General features: G+C 43.8%; 1 protein-coding gene across 2 annotated transcripts in view; it reads left to right on the top strand.

Annotated features, from left to right (window-relative positions):
• LOC311148988 (pleckstrin homology domain-containing family A member 7-like) overlaps positions 1-16,693 on the top strand; it is a 168,231-nt gene that overhangs the window by 45,411 nt on the left and 106,127 nt on the right. Inside the window, exon 1 of one of the 2 annotated variants that reach the window (XM_084186042.1) lies at positions 2,604-2,675. The exons of the other annotated variant lie outside the window; for it this stretch is intronic. Coding sequence (XP_084042168.1) covers positions 2,671-2,675 — 5 coding nt within the window. The 5' untranslated portion in view covers positions 2,604-2,670. Of the gene's footprint in view, positions 1-2,603; positions 2,676-16,693 lie in introns of those variants that run through there. 2 annotated transcript variants of the gene reach the window in all.

Below are 16,693 nucleotides of genomic sequence, written 5' to 3'. Positions count from 1 at the left end.
TATTTAATTTTCCTCTATCACTCCAGTATCCCTGCACATTGTAAATATGGTACTGGAACTGACCCTGTATATAGCTTACTTATTTCTCCTGTTTTTGTTCTACCTTATGTTATTTTTAGTACTAGATTGATATTGATTACTGTATTGTTGTGTTTAGAGCTTGCAAGAAAGGCATTTCACTATACTTGTGCAAGTGACATTGAAACTTGTAACTTGAAACACACACACACCTCTTCTGTCAGATCTCAATCTCTATTCTCTGTAGACCTTTGAGAATTTCATATCACCACCGTTATAGTTATGTAATAGCAGGGACTTTTCTTTTAAAACCTTATAATCGCAGCTGTTGTTTCCATATTTAATGCAACTAGCTAATAATAGTATTTAATTCCATTTTAATTAATGCCACAGGCATTAATAATCTCAAATAATTTCTGGAAGCTTAAGGAGCTTTTGCCCTCCAAATTCCGTCTGGCGGTAATCATGAGAGAAATGTAGTGAGACAATTTACAGTGAGGGAAAAAAGTATTTGATCCCCTGCTGATTTTGTACGTTTGCCCACTGACAAAGAAATGATCAGTCTATAATTTTAATGGTAGGTTTATTTGAACAGTGAGAGACAGAATAACAACAAAACAATCCAGAAAAATGCATGTCAAAAATGTTATAAATTGATTTGCATTTTAATGAGGGAAATAAGTATTTGACCCCCTCTAAATCAGAAAGATTTCTTGCTCCCAGGTGTCTTTTATACGGGTAATGAGCTGAGATTAGGAGCACACTCTTAAAGGGAGTGCTCCTAATCTCAGTTTGTTACCTGTATAAAAGACACCTGTCCACAGAAGCAATCAATCAATCAGATTCCAAACTCTCCACCATGGCCAAGACCACAGAGCTCTCCAAGGATGTTAGGGACAATATTGTAGACCTACACAAGGCTGGATTGGGCTACAAGACCATTGCCAAGCAGCTTGGTGAGAAGGTGACAACAGTTGGTGCGATTATTTGCAAATGGAAGAAACACAGAATAACTGTAAATCTCCCTTGGCCTGGGGCTCCATGCAAGATCTCACCTCGTGGAGTTGCAATGATCATGAGAACGGTGAGGAATCAGCCCAGAACTACACGGGAGGATCTTGTCAATGATCTCAAGGCAGCTGGGACCATAGTCACCAAGAAAACAATTTGTAACACACTACGCCGTAAAGGACTGAAATCCTGCAGCGCCCGCAAGGTCCCCCTGCTCAAGAAAGCACATATAGAGGGCCGTCTGAAGTTTGCCAATGAACATCTGAATGATTCAGAGGAGAACTGGGTGAAAGTGTTGTGGACAGATGAGACAAATCAAGCTCTTTGGCATCAACTCAACTCGCTGTGTTTGGAGGAGGAGGAATGCTGCCTATGACCCCAAGAACACCATCCCCACCGTCAAACATGGAGGTGGAAACATTATGCTTTGGGGGTGTTTTTCTGCTAAGGGGACAGGACAACTTCACTGCATCAAAGGGACGATGGACGGGGCCATGTACCATCAAATCTTGGGTGAGAACCTCCTTCCCTCAGCCAGGGCATTGAAAATGGGTCGTGGATGGGTATTCCAGCATGACAATGACCCAAAACACACGGCCAAGGCAACAAAGGGAGTGGCTCAAGAGGAAGCACATTAAGGTCCTAGAGTGGCCTAGACAGTCTCCAGACCTTAATCCCATAGAAAATCTGTGGAGGGAGCTGAAGGTTTGAGTTGCCAAACGTCTGCCTCGAAACCTAAATGACTTGGAGAAGATCTACAAAGAGGAGTGGGACAAAATCCCTCCTGAGATGTGTGCAAACCTGGTGGCCAACTACAAGAAACATCTGACCTCTGTGATTGCCAACAAGGGTTTTGCCACCAAGTACTAAGTAATGTTTTGCAGAGGGGTCAAATACTTATTTCCCTCATTAAAATGCAAATCAATTTATAACATTTTTGACATGCGTTTTTCTGGATTTTTTTGTTGTTATTCTGTCTCTCACTGTTCAAATAAACCTACCATTAAAATTATAGACTGATCATGTCTTTGTCAGTGGGCAAACTTACAAAATCAGCAGGGGATCAAATACTTTTTTCCCTCACTGTATGTGTTTCACTTCAATCATAATTTGTGGGATTAACACTAAAACCTGCCCAGTAGTGCTCGCATCTTTAAGTGTAGTGGATAGATTGTTTGTAGAACGTTATTATTGTTGGGAGATGACTCCGATCTCAGACTACCAGGTCATTCACCTCTTGAGATCGCTGGGATGAATAGTTCAGCACCAACCAACCACCAAGCTTTATCAAGTAGTGCACTATATAGGGAATAGGGTGCCATTTGGGATGCAGCCTATGTTAACGGTCCCATTGGTAGAAATCTGACTCACATCTTGAACACTATACTATAGCTATTCTCATGGGGACACGCAGGCAGACGAAATTCTCTGGTTCACTGTTGTGTATTCAGTGAAACCTGGCTGACTCGGGTTAATCATTTCCTCACCTGTCAATAAAGCGGACGGTGACACTGATAGACTACGCCCCTTCTCGCTCTCTCTGTTTACATTCAAATGACATGGTGTCACTGGCCGTTTGAGGAAACGTCTCAGTCGTTTGGGCGCCTAATACTTGGGAGGAGCCCCAGTCGGCACGGAGACATGAGGTGAGTGTATCTTATGTACACGCGTATCTGTATGTTGTATGTGTGATTTGTGTATTTGGTTTAAATGCGTGTGTGTTTTTTGTATTCTTAAGTGTAGTGTAGTATATTTGTGTGTGTGTGTGTGTGTGTGTGTGTGTGGTCTCAGCACTGTAAATGGATTGGGCTAGGTGTCACAGCACAGCAGGAATGTGGAGGGAGCAGATTGTCTGGGAGCCTCTGCTCATCTCTCTCTCACACACACACACACACACACACACACACACACACACACACACACACACACACACACACACACACACCTTAATAACAAATGCCATATCCCTGCTATCCAATATGATGCAAAACACGATTAACCAGAAAGCCAGGGGATCACCCTATCCATTCACCATCTCATGTCTGAACCACAAAGTCACTGCGATAGCCTGGTAATCTCGCCTCATTGCTCCTCCTGAACTGGGCAGTGAATGAGATAGATCTCTGGAACCAAATATATTACCATGGCACTGGGGTTGGGATTTTAGACCATTGAGCTTTTTTGTTGGGGACTGCTATGTAATGTATTCCTCTTTTTTGGAAATGTGAATTTGGTTAGGGACATAATTGATGCTGTGCCGTTTGCCAATGTGTCGCTCAAAAGACCAGCCAGGCAACAAAAAAAACATAACCGATCGAAAGAGAATAGAAAGGAATACCAACCATAGTCTCTTGTGACAAATTGTTTGTGCAAGATTTTGTTCTGGGTGCGGAGATTACAAGAATGACGCTTTGTAAGTGCTCCATGTCATTTTGTCAAAGTCAGATTCTGTCAGTTTCTCTCTTCCCTTGCTGTAACAGCAATGTGAAACTAGTTGCATGTCCAGCTGTTGCTGAGTTAACTATCTTGACTTGACACGTTGCCACTGCCTGAATATCTTCCTGACTCTGACAGTTAGAGTTAGGACAATATATTTAAGTGTGACTCAATATTACAGTAATTGAAGATACGTAATACAGATTTAAAAACCACATTGTACTCTCCTTGTATGGAAACATCTGGTTCAAAATCAAATATTTGTGTGGTAACCTATGCAATCTTCATTTGACATCAACTAGTGTACAGTTGTGGTCAAAAGTTTTGAGAATGACACAAGTATTGGTCTTCACAAAGTTTGCTGCCTCAGTGTTTTTAGATATTTTTGTCAGATGTTACCATGGTATACTGAAGTATAATTACAAGCATTTCATAAGTGTCAAAGGCTTTTATTGACAATTACATAAAGTTTATGCAAATAGTTAATATTTGCAGTGTTGACCCTTCTTTTTCAAGACCTCTGCAATCTGCCCTGGCATGCTGTCAATTAACTTCTGGGCCACATCCTGACTGATGGCAGCCCATTCTTGCATAATCAATACTTGGAGTTTGTCAGAATTTGTGGGTTTTTGTTTGTCCACCCGCCTCTTGAGGATTGACCACAAGTTCTCAATGGAATTAAGGTTTGGGGAGTTTCCTGGCCATTGACCCAAAATGTCGATATTTTGTTCCCCGAGCCACTTAGTTATCACTTTTGCCTTATGGCAAGGTGCTCCATCATGCTGGAAAAGGCATTGTTCGTCACCAAACTGTTATTGGATGGTTGGGAGAGTTGCTCTCAGAGGATGTGTTGGGCCCTGTGTAGCTCAGTTGGTAGAGCATGGCGCTTGCAACAACAGGGTTGTGGGTTCGATTCCCATGGGGGGCCAGTATAAAATGTATGCACTCACTAACTGTAAGTCGCTCTGGATAAGAGAGTCTGCTAAATGACTAAAATTTAAATGTCAAATTCTTTATTCATGGCTGTGTTCTTAGGCAAAATTGTGAGTGAGCCCACTCCCTTGGCTGAGAAGCAACCCCACACATGAATGGTCTCAGGATGCTTTACTGTTGGCATGACACAGGACTGATGGTAGCGCTCACCTTGTCTTCTCCGGACAAGCTTTTTTCCGGATGCCCCAAACAATCGGAAAGGGGATTCATCAGAGAAAATGACTTTAACCCAGTCCTCAGCAGTCCAATCCCTGTACCTTTTGCAGAATATCAGTCTGTCCCTGATGTTTTTCCTGGAGAGAAGTGGCTTCCTCGCTGCCCTTCTTGACACCAGGCCATCCTCCAAAAGTATTTGCCTCACTGTGCGTGCAGATGCATTCACACCTGCCTGCTGCCATTCCTGAGCAAGCTCTGCACTGGTGGTGCCCCGATCGCGCAGCTGAATCAACTTTAGGAGACGGTCCTGGCGCTTGCTGGACTTTCTTGGACGCCCTGAAGCCTTCTTCACAACAATTGAACCTCTCTCCTTTAAGTTATTGATGAGCCGATAAATGGTTGATTTAGGTGCAATCTTACTAGCAGCAATATCCTTGCCTGTGAAGCCCTTTTTGTGCAAAGCAATGATGACGGCACGTGTTTCCTTGCAGGTAACCATGGTTAACAGAGGAAGAACAATGATTTCAAGCACCACCCTCCTTTTAAAGCTTCCAGTCTGTTATTCTAACTCAATCAGCATGACAGAGTGATCTCCAGCCTTGTCCTCGTCAACACTCTCACCTGTGTTAACGAGAGAATCACTGACATGATGTCAGCTGGTCCTTTTGTGGCAGGGCTGAAATGGAGTGGAAATGTTTTTTGGGGATTAAGTTCATTTTCATGGCAAAGAGGGACTTGGCAATTAATTGCAATTAATCTGATCACTCTTCATAACATTCTGGAGTATTTGCAAATTGCCATCTTAAAAACTGAGGTAGCAGACTTTGTGAAAATTAATATTTGTGTCATTCTCAAAACTTTTGACCACGACTGTTTAGCAATCCTACCCTTGAGACTGAGGTGTCCTGTTATAGTCATTCTAAACACTCTGTTGAGGGCATTTCTACCAAACAACCATATTCTGTGTGGCACCACTAGCATTTCAATCTCCTACATCTTATCTTGAGCCAATGTTGAGGTTGCTCAGTTTGCAGAAGAAGAAGAAACTCTGTGAACTGAAATCTGGGGATACTCCCAAGTTCACAAGAAGTGGGAGGCTAAAAAAAAGTCCCGAAAGCTGTTGTGACTGACCATGAATGTAATCTTTGGTACCAGACTTCAGTTTCATTACGTCTGTGCCATGCTGCATTGGGATTGAGAGGATCAGCGATGATCAGAGAGGATCTACTACATTAACCCAGCTGTGGATTCTTCTCTCCTCCCCCATCCTCTCTTTTCCCTCCCATCTCAGTCTGTTTGGAAATGTTCCTCTACATCGACTCAATGTTCTTAGGTCATTATGATCTTGGATGCCCACATCATTCCCAAGGTGCTGGAATTTCTTTCTCCGTATATTCTCGCTTGGACTTTGCTGCACCAGCAAACCTGTTGAAGGAACAACGTTGGTATAAAAAGGACCGAAGACCATTGTTATCTGTTCCAGTAGCTACGGAGGAGAGGATTTAAGATGATAACCAACTGTGTGCAGAGTATTTGCTCCTGTGTAGGTCTCAGCAGGTAGGAACTACTAGAGAAATACCAGTTGTTGTGCCATTTGTGTGAGGTGTGGCCAGTTGCACTGTCAGCGAGAGATTTGTAGTGAGCTTTCTCAAGGTTTCCAGGGCAGCAGGTAGCCTAGCGGTAGGTTAGAGCGTTGGGCACGTAACCGAAAGATCGCTGGTTTGAAATGCCGACAAGGCATTTAACCCTAATTTGCTCCAGGGGTGCCGTACTACTATGGCTGACCCTGTAAAAACACACATTTCACTGCACCTATCCGGTGTATGTGACAACCAAACATCCTTTTTTTGGGGGTGGGGAGAGCTACAGTTGAAGTCGGAAGTTTACATACACTTAGGTTGGAGTCGGAAGTTTACATAAACTTAGGTTGGAGTCATTAAAACTTGTTTTTCAACCACTCCACACATTTCTTGTTAACAAACTATAGTTTTGGCAAGTTGGTTAGGATATATACTCTGCATGACACAAATAATTTTCCCAACAATTGTTTACAGACAGATTATTTCACTTATAATTCACTGTATCACAATTCCAGTGGGTCAGAAGTTTACATACACTAAGTTGACTGTGCCTTTAAACAGCTTGGAAAATTCCAGAAAATGATGTCATGGCTTTAGAAGCTTCTGATAGGCTAATTGACATCATTTGTGTCAATTGGAGGTGTACCTGTGGATGTATTTCAAGGCCTACCTTCAAACTCGGTGCCTCTTTGCTTGACATCATGGGAAAGTCAAAAGAAATCAGCCAAGACCTCAGGAAAATATTGTAGACCTCCACAAGTCTGGTTCATCCTTGGGAGCAATTTACAAATGCCTGAAGGTACCACGTTCATCTGTACAAACAATTGTACGCAAGTATAAACACCATGGGACCACGCGGCCTCATACCGCTCAGGAAGGAGACGCGTTCTGTCTCCTAGGGATGAACGTACTTTGGTGCGAAAGGTGCAAATCAATCCCAGAACAACAGCATTGTGAAGATGCTGGAGGAAACAGGTACAAAAGTATCTATATCCACATAACTTGAAAGGCCACTCAGGAAGGAAGAAGCCACCGCTCCAAAACCGCCATAAAAAAGACAGACTACGGTTTGTAACTGCACATGGGGACAAAGATCTCACTTTTTGGAAAAATGTCCTCTGGTCTGATGAAACAAAAATATAACTGTTTGGCCATAATGACCATCGTTATGTTTGGAGGAAAAGGGGGTATGCTTGCAAGCCGAAGAACACCATCCCAACCGTGAAGCACGGGGGTGGCAGCATCATGCTGTGGGGGTGCTTTGCTGCAGGAGGGAGTGGTGCACTTCACAAAATAGATGGCATTATGAGGAAGGAAAATTAGGTGGATATATTGAAGCAACATCTCAAGACATCAGTCAGGAAGTTAAAGCTTGGTTGCAAATGGGTCCTTCAAATGGACAATGACCCCAAACATACTTCCAAAGTTGTGGCAAAATGGCTTAAGGACAACAAAGTCAATGTATTGGAGTGGCCATCACAAAGCCCTGACCTCAATCCTATAGAAGATTTGTGGGCAGAACTGAAAAAGCGTGTGCGAGCAAGGAGGCTTACAAACCTGACTCAGTTACACCAGCTCTGTCAGGAGGAATGGGCCAAAATTCACCCAACTTATTGTGGGAAGCTTGTGGAAGGTTACCCGAAATGTTTGACCCAAGTTAAACAATTTAAAGGCAATGCTACCAAATACTAATTGAGTGTATGTAAACTTCTGACCCAAAGGGAATGTGATGAAAGAAATAAAAGCTGAAATAAATCATTCTCTACTATTATTCTGACATTTCACATTCTTAAAATAAAGTGGCTATCCTAACTGACCTAAGACAGGGAATTTCTACTAGGATTAAATGTCAGGAATTGTGAAAAACTGAGTTTAAATGTATTTGGCTAAGGTGTATGTAAACTTCTGACTTCAACTGTATGCGTAGCTAATGCATGTAGTATTATTTTTTGGCATGCTCAATCAATAGTGTGCCATGAAACGGACAGTTAGATCATACTGCCATTTCCTGCCAAAGTTTGAACTGGACAGTAGATCCAAAGACGGTACAGTATGAAGATAGGCAAAAACTGCTACTCCAATATTAAAGCAGTCAGTATCTGGTGTGACCACCATTTGCCTCATGCAGCACGACACATCTTATTTGCATAGAGTTGATCAGGCTGTTGATTGTGACTTGTGGAATGTTGTCCCACTCCTCTTCAGTTGCTGTGCGAAGTTGCTGGATATTGGCGGGAACTGGAACATGCTGTCGTACACGTCGATCCAGAGCATCCCAAACATACTCAATGGGTGACATGTCTGGTGAGTATGCAGGCCTTGGAAGAACTGGGACATTTTCAGCTTCCAGGAATTGTGTACAGATCCTTGCGCCATGGGGCCGTGCAATATCATGCTGAAACATAAGGTGATGGTGCCGGATGAATCGCACAACAATGGGCCTCAGGATCTCGTCACAGTATCTTTGCATTCAAATTGCCATCGATAAAATGCAATTGTGTTTGTTGTCCGTAGCTTATGCCTGCCCGTACCATAACTCCACCACCACTATGGGGCACTCTGTTCACAATGTTGACATCAGCAAACCGCTCCGCACACAACGTCATTCACACTGTCTGCCATCTTTCTGGTACAGTTGAAACCGGGATTCATCCGTGAAGAGCACACTTCCAGTGTGCCAGTGGCCATTGAAGGGGAGCATTTGCCCACTTTAGTCGGTTACAACGCCAAACTGCAGTCAGGTCAAGACCCTGGTGAGGACGACGAGCAGATGAGCTTCCCTGAGACGGTTTGTGCAGACATTCTTCGGTTGTGCAAACCCGCAGCTTCATCAGCTGTCTGAGTGGCTGGTCTCAGACAAACCCGCAGCTTCATCAGCTGTCCAGGTGGCTGGTCTCAGACAATCCCGCAGGTGAAGAAGCCGGATTTGGAGGTTCTGGGCTGGCGTGGTTACACGTGGTCTGCGGTTGTGAGGCCGGTTGGACGTACTGCCAAATTCTCTAAAACGACGTTGGAGGTGGTTTATGGTAAAAAATTAACATTAAATTCTCTGCCAACAGCTCTGTTGAACATTCCTGCATTCAGCATGCCAATTGTACACTCCCTCAAAACTTGAGACATCTGTGTCATTTTGTTGTGTGATAAAACTGCACATTTTAGAGTGACCTTTTATTGTCCCCAGCACAAGGTGCACCTGTGTAATGATCATGCTGTTTAATCAGCTTCTTGATATGCCACACCTGTCAGGTGGATGAATTCTCTTGGCAAAGGAGAAATGCTCACTAACAGGGATGTAAACAAATTTGTGCACAAGTCTCGCAATGGGGCCTTTGGATTTAGACATGTTGTGGTAGGTCTGTAAATGGAAAGCTGCGACATGGAAGACTTGTGTGTGTGTGTGACAGCGTGCTCAGGTGTTAAGTGAAAAGACCAATCTATTGCAGGTAGGATTCCAGCACACTCACTATGTCTAGGTCCCGTGTAGCTCAGTTGGTAGAGCATGGCGCTTGCAACGCCAGGGTTGTGGGTTCGATTCCCATGGGGGGCCAGTATGAAAAATAAAAAAAATACACTCACTAACTGTAAGTCGCTCTGGATAAGAGCGTCTGCTAAATGACTAAAATGTAAATGTCTAAAGCAGAAAGGGTTGCTGCCCTCTACTGAGTAATTTTGAACTGATCTTTCCTGCGACTTTTGGAAGTTGCCTGGGTCTTTGAGGTAGTTCTGCAGCCGTTATATCTGCTTGTGTGTGTGTGTGTGTGTGTGTGTGTGTGTGTAAAGACTTTTCAGAGCTGTATAGGGGAATGGAATACTGTAGGTCTCACATTACTTCAGACGCTGTCCGTGGACCGCGTGGGCACCGCCACTGTAATCCCAGCCTAATCTGTAACGGCTTTGTTTGCAATCAAAGAATCCACAATAGGACCTCTAAGAGCTGAAAGCCAACGCCACTCAATCCAATCCCTCTACTGGGAAATAGACTGTGCACACTGGTATTTGTCAGTAGGAGTGGGACAAACCAATGTGATCTGATGGGAGGGAGCGTGACCGCTTCAACATGACTGCATACACGTGTGTGTGAGTTGTTGAATGCAGCAGAAACACTGGCACCCAGGTTATCGTGCTGTTCGACAATGCCGTCCTAACTTGTTTTTTCAAACGAGATAGCCTAAACACATCCCTCCAATGCTTCTTACACCAAACTCCCTCTATCCCAACCCAGTAGACATGAGACAAACTCCCTCTATCCCAACCCAGTAGACATGAGACAAACTCCCTCTAATCCAACCAGTAGACACAGTGAGTCAGGAGTAGGCCGGAACAGCAACTAGACCAATTCTCCTCACAGCCTCTGTGGGTAGCCCGGACTCCAGTGCTCGCCCTCTCGCATTTTTGGGCATAATACGTCTTTTGTATACACACATTCTGATACTCCATGGGTGGTGCTGCAAAGACAACAGCTCGTCTCTGTTCACATTTTCCACAGTCCGGCTAGTGATTTGTCCTAATTCGTTTTCTTTACTAATACAGATGAATTGGAGTTATGGAGCGAACAAGCAAAGTCATTACAGCGAAGCGATAAGCACACCCTGATCTGATTGGTTAAGTTCAAAGATGGGGTGAACGCCGTTGTAATCATATTAAAGATTAGCGTGTATATTACATTGATATTGCCTACATTAAAAGCCTGATCTGGTGTTTTTGAATTGTAATTAGAATGGGAGGAGAAATGTTGAAGGGTGATGGTGTATCAGTTCGGTGGCAGGTATCCTAGCGGTTAAGAGCATTGGGCCAGTAACTGAAAGATCGCTGGTTCAAATCCCTGAGCCGACTAGGTGAAAAATCTGTTGATGTGCCCTTGAGCAAGGCACTTAACCCTTATTGCTCCTGTAAGTCGTTCTGGATAAGAGCGTCTGCTAAATGACTCAAATGTAGATGTAAAATGTAGATCATGTTTTGATTATTAACAGGTTGACATTTAAATAGCTTTTTACATTAAAAGAATAGCAAGACTGTGATTAATGGACACCTGATGTGTGTGTGTGTGTGTGTGTGCTGTGCTGCTATGCTTGTGTACTTTGTGTGTGTGTAATTGGCTGTGCCGTTATCAGTCGATCTCTAGTATGCGAGTGTCTGTGTGCATGTCCATTTTGGAGATGAAGCTAAGTCATAAGCTCAGATCTGTTTACAGGTGACGTGACCAGTGTTTGTGACCTGCATAGATCTTAACAGATACAGTTGAAGTCGGAAGTTTACATACACTTAGGTTGGAGTCATTAAAACTTGTTTTTCAACCACTCCACAAATTTCTTCTTAACAAACTATAGTTTTGGCAAGTCGGTGAGGACATCTACTTTGTGCATGACACAAGTAATTTTTCCAACAATTGTTTACAGACAGAATATTTCACTTATAATTCACTGTATCACAATTCCAGTGGGTCAGAAGTTTACATACACTAAGTTGACTGTGCCTTTAAACAGCTTGGAAAATTCCAGAAAATGATGTCATGGCTTTAGAAGCTTCTGATAGGCTAATTGACCTCATTTGTGTCAATTGTAGGTGTTAGGCTAATTGACCTCATTTGTGTCAATTGTAGGTGTACCTGTGGATGTATTTCAAGGCCTACCTTCAAACTCGGTGCCTCTTTGCTTGACATCATGGGAAAATCTAAAGAAATCAGCCAAGATCTCAGAAAAAAAATTGTAGACCTCCACAAGTCTGGTTAACCTGAAAGGCCGCTCAGCAAGGAAGAAGCCACCGCTCCAAAACCGCCATAAAAAAGACAGACTACGGTTTGCAACTGCACATGGGGACAAAGATCTTACTTTTTGGAGAAATGTCCTCTGGTCTGATGAAAAAAAAATAGAACTGTTTGGCCATAATGACCATCGTTATGTTTGGAGGAAAAAGGGGTATGCTTGCAAGCCGAAGAACACCATCCCAATCGTGAAGCACGGGGGTGGCAGCATCATGCTGTGGGGGTGCTTTGCTGCAGGAGGGAGTGGTGCACTTCACAAAATAGATGGCATCATGAGGAAGGAAAATTATGTGGATATATTGAAGCAACATCTCAAGACATCAGTCAGGAAGTTAAAGCTTGGTCGCAAATGGGTCTTCCAAATGGACAATGACCCCAAGCATACTTCCAAAGTTGTGGCAAAATGGCTTAAGGACAACAAAGTCAAGGTATTGGAGTGGCCATCACAAAGCCCTGACCTCAATCCTATAGAAGATTTGTGGGCAGAACTGAAAAAGCATGTGCGAGCAAGGAGGCCTACAAACCTGACTCAGTTACACCAGCTCTGTCAGGAGGAATGGGCCAAAATTCACCCAACTTATTGTGGGACGCTTGTGGAAGACTACCCAAAATGTTTGACCCAAGTTAAACAATTTAAAGGCAATGCTACCAAATACTAATTGAGTGTATGTAAACTTCTGACCCACTGGGAATGTGATGAAAGAAGTAAAAGCTGAAATAAATCATTCTCTCTACTATTATTCTGACGTCTCACATTCTTAAAATAAAGTGGTGATCCTTTGACCTAAGACAGGGAATTTCTACTAGGATTAAATGTCAGGAATTGTGAAAAACTGAGTGTATGTATTTGGCTAAGGTGTATGTAAACTTCCGACTTCAACTGTAGATCACACACATCTCCTGTGGAGACTGCTGTTTCTCAGTATAAGCCAGGGTTAAGCAACTATATAGATTCAGCCGCTGGCCGATTTTTGTCGGAGCGAATGGTCGGGGGGCCGGAAATAATTTAAATAATTTCTACACTGCAAATTGACCACAACTAAGCCCAAAAAGGGATTGTATTTGAAAAGAACAATAATGTCATACCTTCATTACATGGACACACGATCACATATGTCTCTTTTATTTGTTGTAATACTTGTGAACAGATTTCCAAAATTAAACAATTATTTTGCTGAATTCCTGGTGATTTAGAGTATTTTTGAGAGCCAAAAAAACACACTCTCGGGATGGTTTTGGCCCGCGGGCCGCCTGATGCCGACCCATGGAATAAGTCCAAGCTCTCTCCGCTGCTGATTCTCCCTGACATCACCACTCTTCCGCTCTCTCTCTCTCTCTCTCTCACCCCTCTCTCTCTCTCTCTCTCTCTCTCTCTCTCTCTCTCTCTCTCTCTCTCTCTCTCTCTCTCTCTCTCTCTCTCTCTATTTCTGTCCCCCAGTGCACATCCACTTCCTGACAGAGATCCCCACCTCTGTCCTCTGCCACGTCTAGAACCATGACAATAGCTCAGCTTTAGTCTCATGGGGGCAGTTTGGGTCACTGTGCAAAGAGGGTGTTTGGCTCTCTCTCTTTCAGACTGTTTTTTTCCTGTATCTCTCACTCACTCTCTCTCACACACACACACACACACACACACACACACACACACACACACACACACACACACACACACACACACACACACACACACCCCTCTCTCTCTCTGCCTCCAGATTCTCTCAACTGTTATTGCTGAGTATAGCTCTCTTTTTAATAGCACATGGCATATGGTGTGTAGTTCTTATCAAGGGGTGAGCAATATGGTACATGACCCTGCTGGACACGCTTAACACAATGCAACATTTTATTTCCTACTTCTGTTTCTCCAGTCTCTAGTCGAGAGTGGTAGCTATAAATGTTGCTAAACACTTTCACTCCATCTAGTACTGGCCTAGGACAGTCCATTTTCCACTCTAAACCATTAGGCCCTGCTCGATAACAGATCCTAGGTCAGTCTAAGTGCTCTTCTGCTGGGCTGACCGCTAATGCTTTTCCACTTGGCTCAAGGCAGTTCAATCTCCACTGACTGGTCCTGGGTCAGTTTAGATGCCTTGCTACCTGACGTCTCCCCCAGCTTCACCCAAGGGTTCAACTAAGTAAGTTAATTAAACAACCAGCAAGGACTGAATGGCTCTTTGTGTGTACGGAGGAATGCAGTGATGTACTAGTTTTTTTGGGTATCTGTACTTTACTTTACTATTAATATTAATATTTTTGACAACTTTTACTTTTACTCCACTACATTCCTAAAGAAAATAATGTACTTTTTACTCCCCTGCTTAGCAGGACAAGAAAATAGTCTTATCAAGAGAACTAGTCATCCCTACTGCCTCTGATCTGGCAGAATCACTAAACACAAATGCTTAGTTTGAAAATGATGTCTGAGTGTTGGAGTGTGCCCCTGGCTATCAGTATTTTTTATTTTTTTAAATACAAAAATTGTGCCTTCTGGTTTGCCTAATGTAAGGAATGTGAAATGATTTATACTTTTGATACTTAAGTATATTTTAGCAATTACATTTACTTTTTAAAAGTATATTTTAAAACCAAATACTTTTAGACTTTTACTCAAGTAGTATTTTACTGGGTGACTTTCACTTTTACTTGAGTCATTTTCTATTAAGGTATCTTTGCTATAGTGCGAGCATTTCATCAAAATAGACAAAAGTCAAGTATGGGTAGTAATTTATAGCTAAATAAATGCTGCAGTAGCTGTTTTCAAGGTGTTTCTGCCGTTTTGTTTCATATCTGGTAATGCACAAAGAAATAAGTATCCTAACGTTATAGCTATCCCACCTTGCGCGTCAACCCTGCCTGCCTTGTGAATGAAGTGCTGAAAGATTCATTTTTTAGAAGCAATCCGCACAGGCATAAAAGTTGGTCTAACTACTAAAGTGAGACTTTATCCTCGATGGCAACTGAGACTTGCCCCGTGGTGTCGCTGATGGCACTTGAGACTGGCCCCGTGGTGTCGCTGATGGCAACTGAGACTGGCCCCGTGGTGTCGCTGATGGCAACTGAGACTGGCCCCGTGGTGTCGCTGATGGCAACTGAGACTGGCCCCGTGGTGTCGCTGATGGCAACTGAGACTGGCCCCGTGGTGTCGCTGATGGCAACTGAGACTGGCCCCGTGGTGTCGCTGATGGCAACTGAGACTGGCCCCGTGGTGTCGCTGATGGCAACTGAGACTGCCCAAGATGCAGTTTAGTTGTTGTATGTAGGGGGATTGGTGAAAAGGCTTTTTGGTTCTATTTGCGGTGGCGGCTGTGCCATATATTTCCTGATGTCACCCCAACGGGCCCCAATAAAGACAGAGACTGCATCCCAAATGGCATCCTATTCCCTATATAGTGCACTTCTTTTGACCAGAGCCCTATGGTCCCTGGTCAAAAGTACTACACTATATAGGTAATAGGATGCCATTTGGGATGCAGATCTAATCAGGGCTGGAGTATCACATTCCACCAGCCTCTCTGCACAGCTGCAATTCATTCTGAGCACTGCCTCATAACCCTGTCTGTTTGAGAGGGAGGGAGAGGTTGGAGAGAGGAAGAGAGAGAGGGGTAGGGGAGAGGAACAGGGATGGAGGGAGGGAGGGGTAGGAGAGGAGAGGAGGGGGAGAGAGGGGTAGAGGAGAGGAACAGAGAGCAAGGGCTAGGAGTGAGAGTGTTAGAGGGGAGGAAGAGAGGGAAGCAAGAGATAGGAGTGAGAGTGGGGAAGATTGAGGGAGATGGAGAGGGGAAGCAAGTGAAAGTCAAATGGAGAGAGGGATGAGGTGGGAGATAGAGAGGGGGGAAGGGGAACGCAAGGGATAAGAGGTAGGGAGAGCAAGTCGGAGAAGGGGCTCTTTGACAGCTTGTTTTCTATATCTGGAGGAACAGACTGCTTGGTGTTTACCCTGTCTATCTGGAGGAACAGGCTGCTTGGTGTTTACCCTGTCTATCTGGAGGAACAGACTGCTTGTTGTATACCCTGTCTATCTGGAGGAACAGGCTGCTTGGTGTTTAGCCTGTCTATCTGGAGGAACAGGCTGCTTGGTGTTTAGCCTGTCTATCTGGAGGAACAGGCTGCTTGGTGTTTACCCTGTCTATCTGGAGGAACAGACTGCTTGTTGTATACCCTGTCTATCTGGAGGAACAGGCTGCTTGGTGTTTCGCCTGTCTATCTGGAGGAACAGGCTGATTGGTGTTTACCCTGTCTATCTGGAGGAACAGACTGCTTGTTGTATACCCTGTCTATCTGGAGGAACAGGCTGCTTGTTGTATACCCTGTCTATCTGGAGGAACAGCCATTGAGAAAGAGAGCCCACATTTTTGGGATACACAATTTGAATAATCTCTTTGATGTAATTGTTTCTCATCTGCAGGAGTAGCCTAAAGCATTTCTTAACAACAGAATGTCTTACCTTGACATGTTGAAGAAAAGTCAGCTAACTTGTGAGCAGTCCAAACAATCAGAGTAAACACCATGATCAGATTGTCACCCTGAACCTTTCCCCACTGAGCTGTGACCTGAGTCAGTTAACCAGTTCCACAGTTCCATTTTCTCACGTTATTGCGGTGTTTGCACTTTATTTGAATACGGTGTCCTCCGCTCTATTCTGTTTTCACTACACCCTGGTGTTTTGACTAGGCATTTCCCATGACCACCCCTGCGGGGACAGATGCTGATCTGGTGTCAGTTTAGTATTTTCACCACT

This window comes from Coregonus lavaretus, assembly GCF_964263955.1.
Source record: "Coregonus lavaretus genome assembly, chromosome: 21".
Lineage (NCBI taxonomy): Eukaryota > Metazoa > Chordata > Actinopteri > Salmoniformes > Salmonidae > Coregonus > Coregonus lavaretus.
Note: the sequence above shows the minus strand (reverse complement) of the source record. Positions and strands in the feature narration are given on the sequence as shown.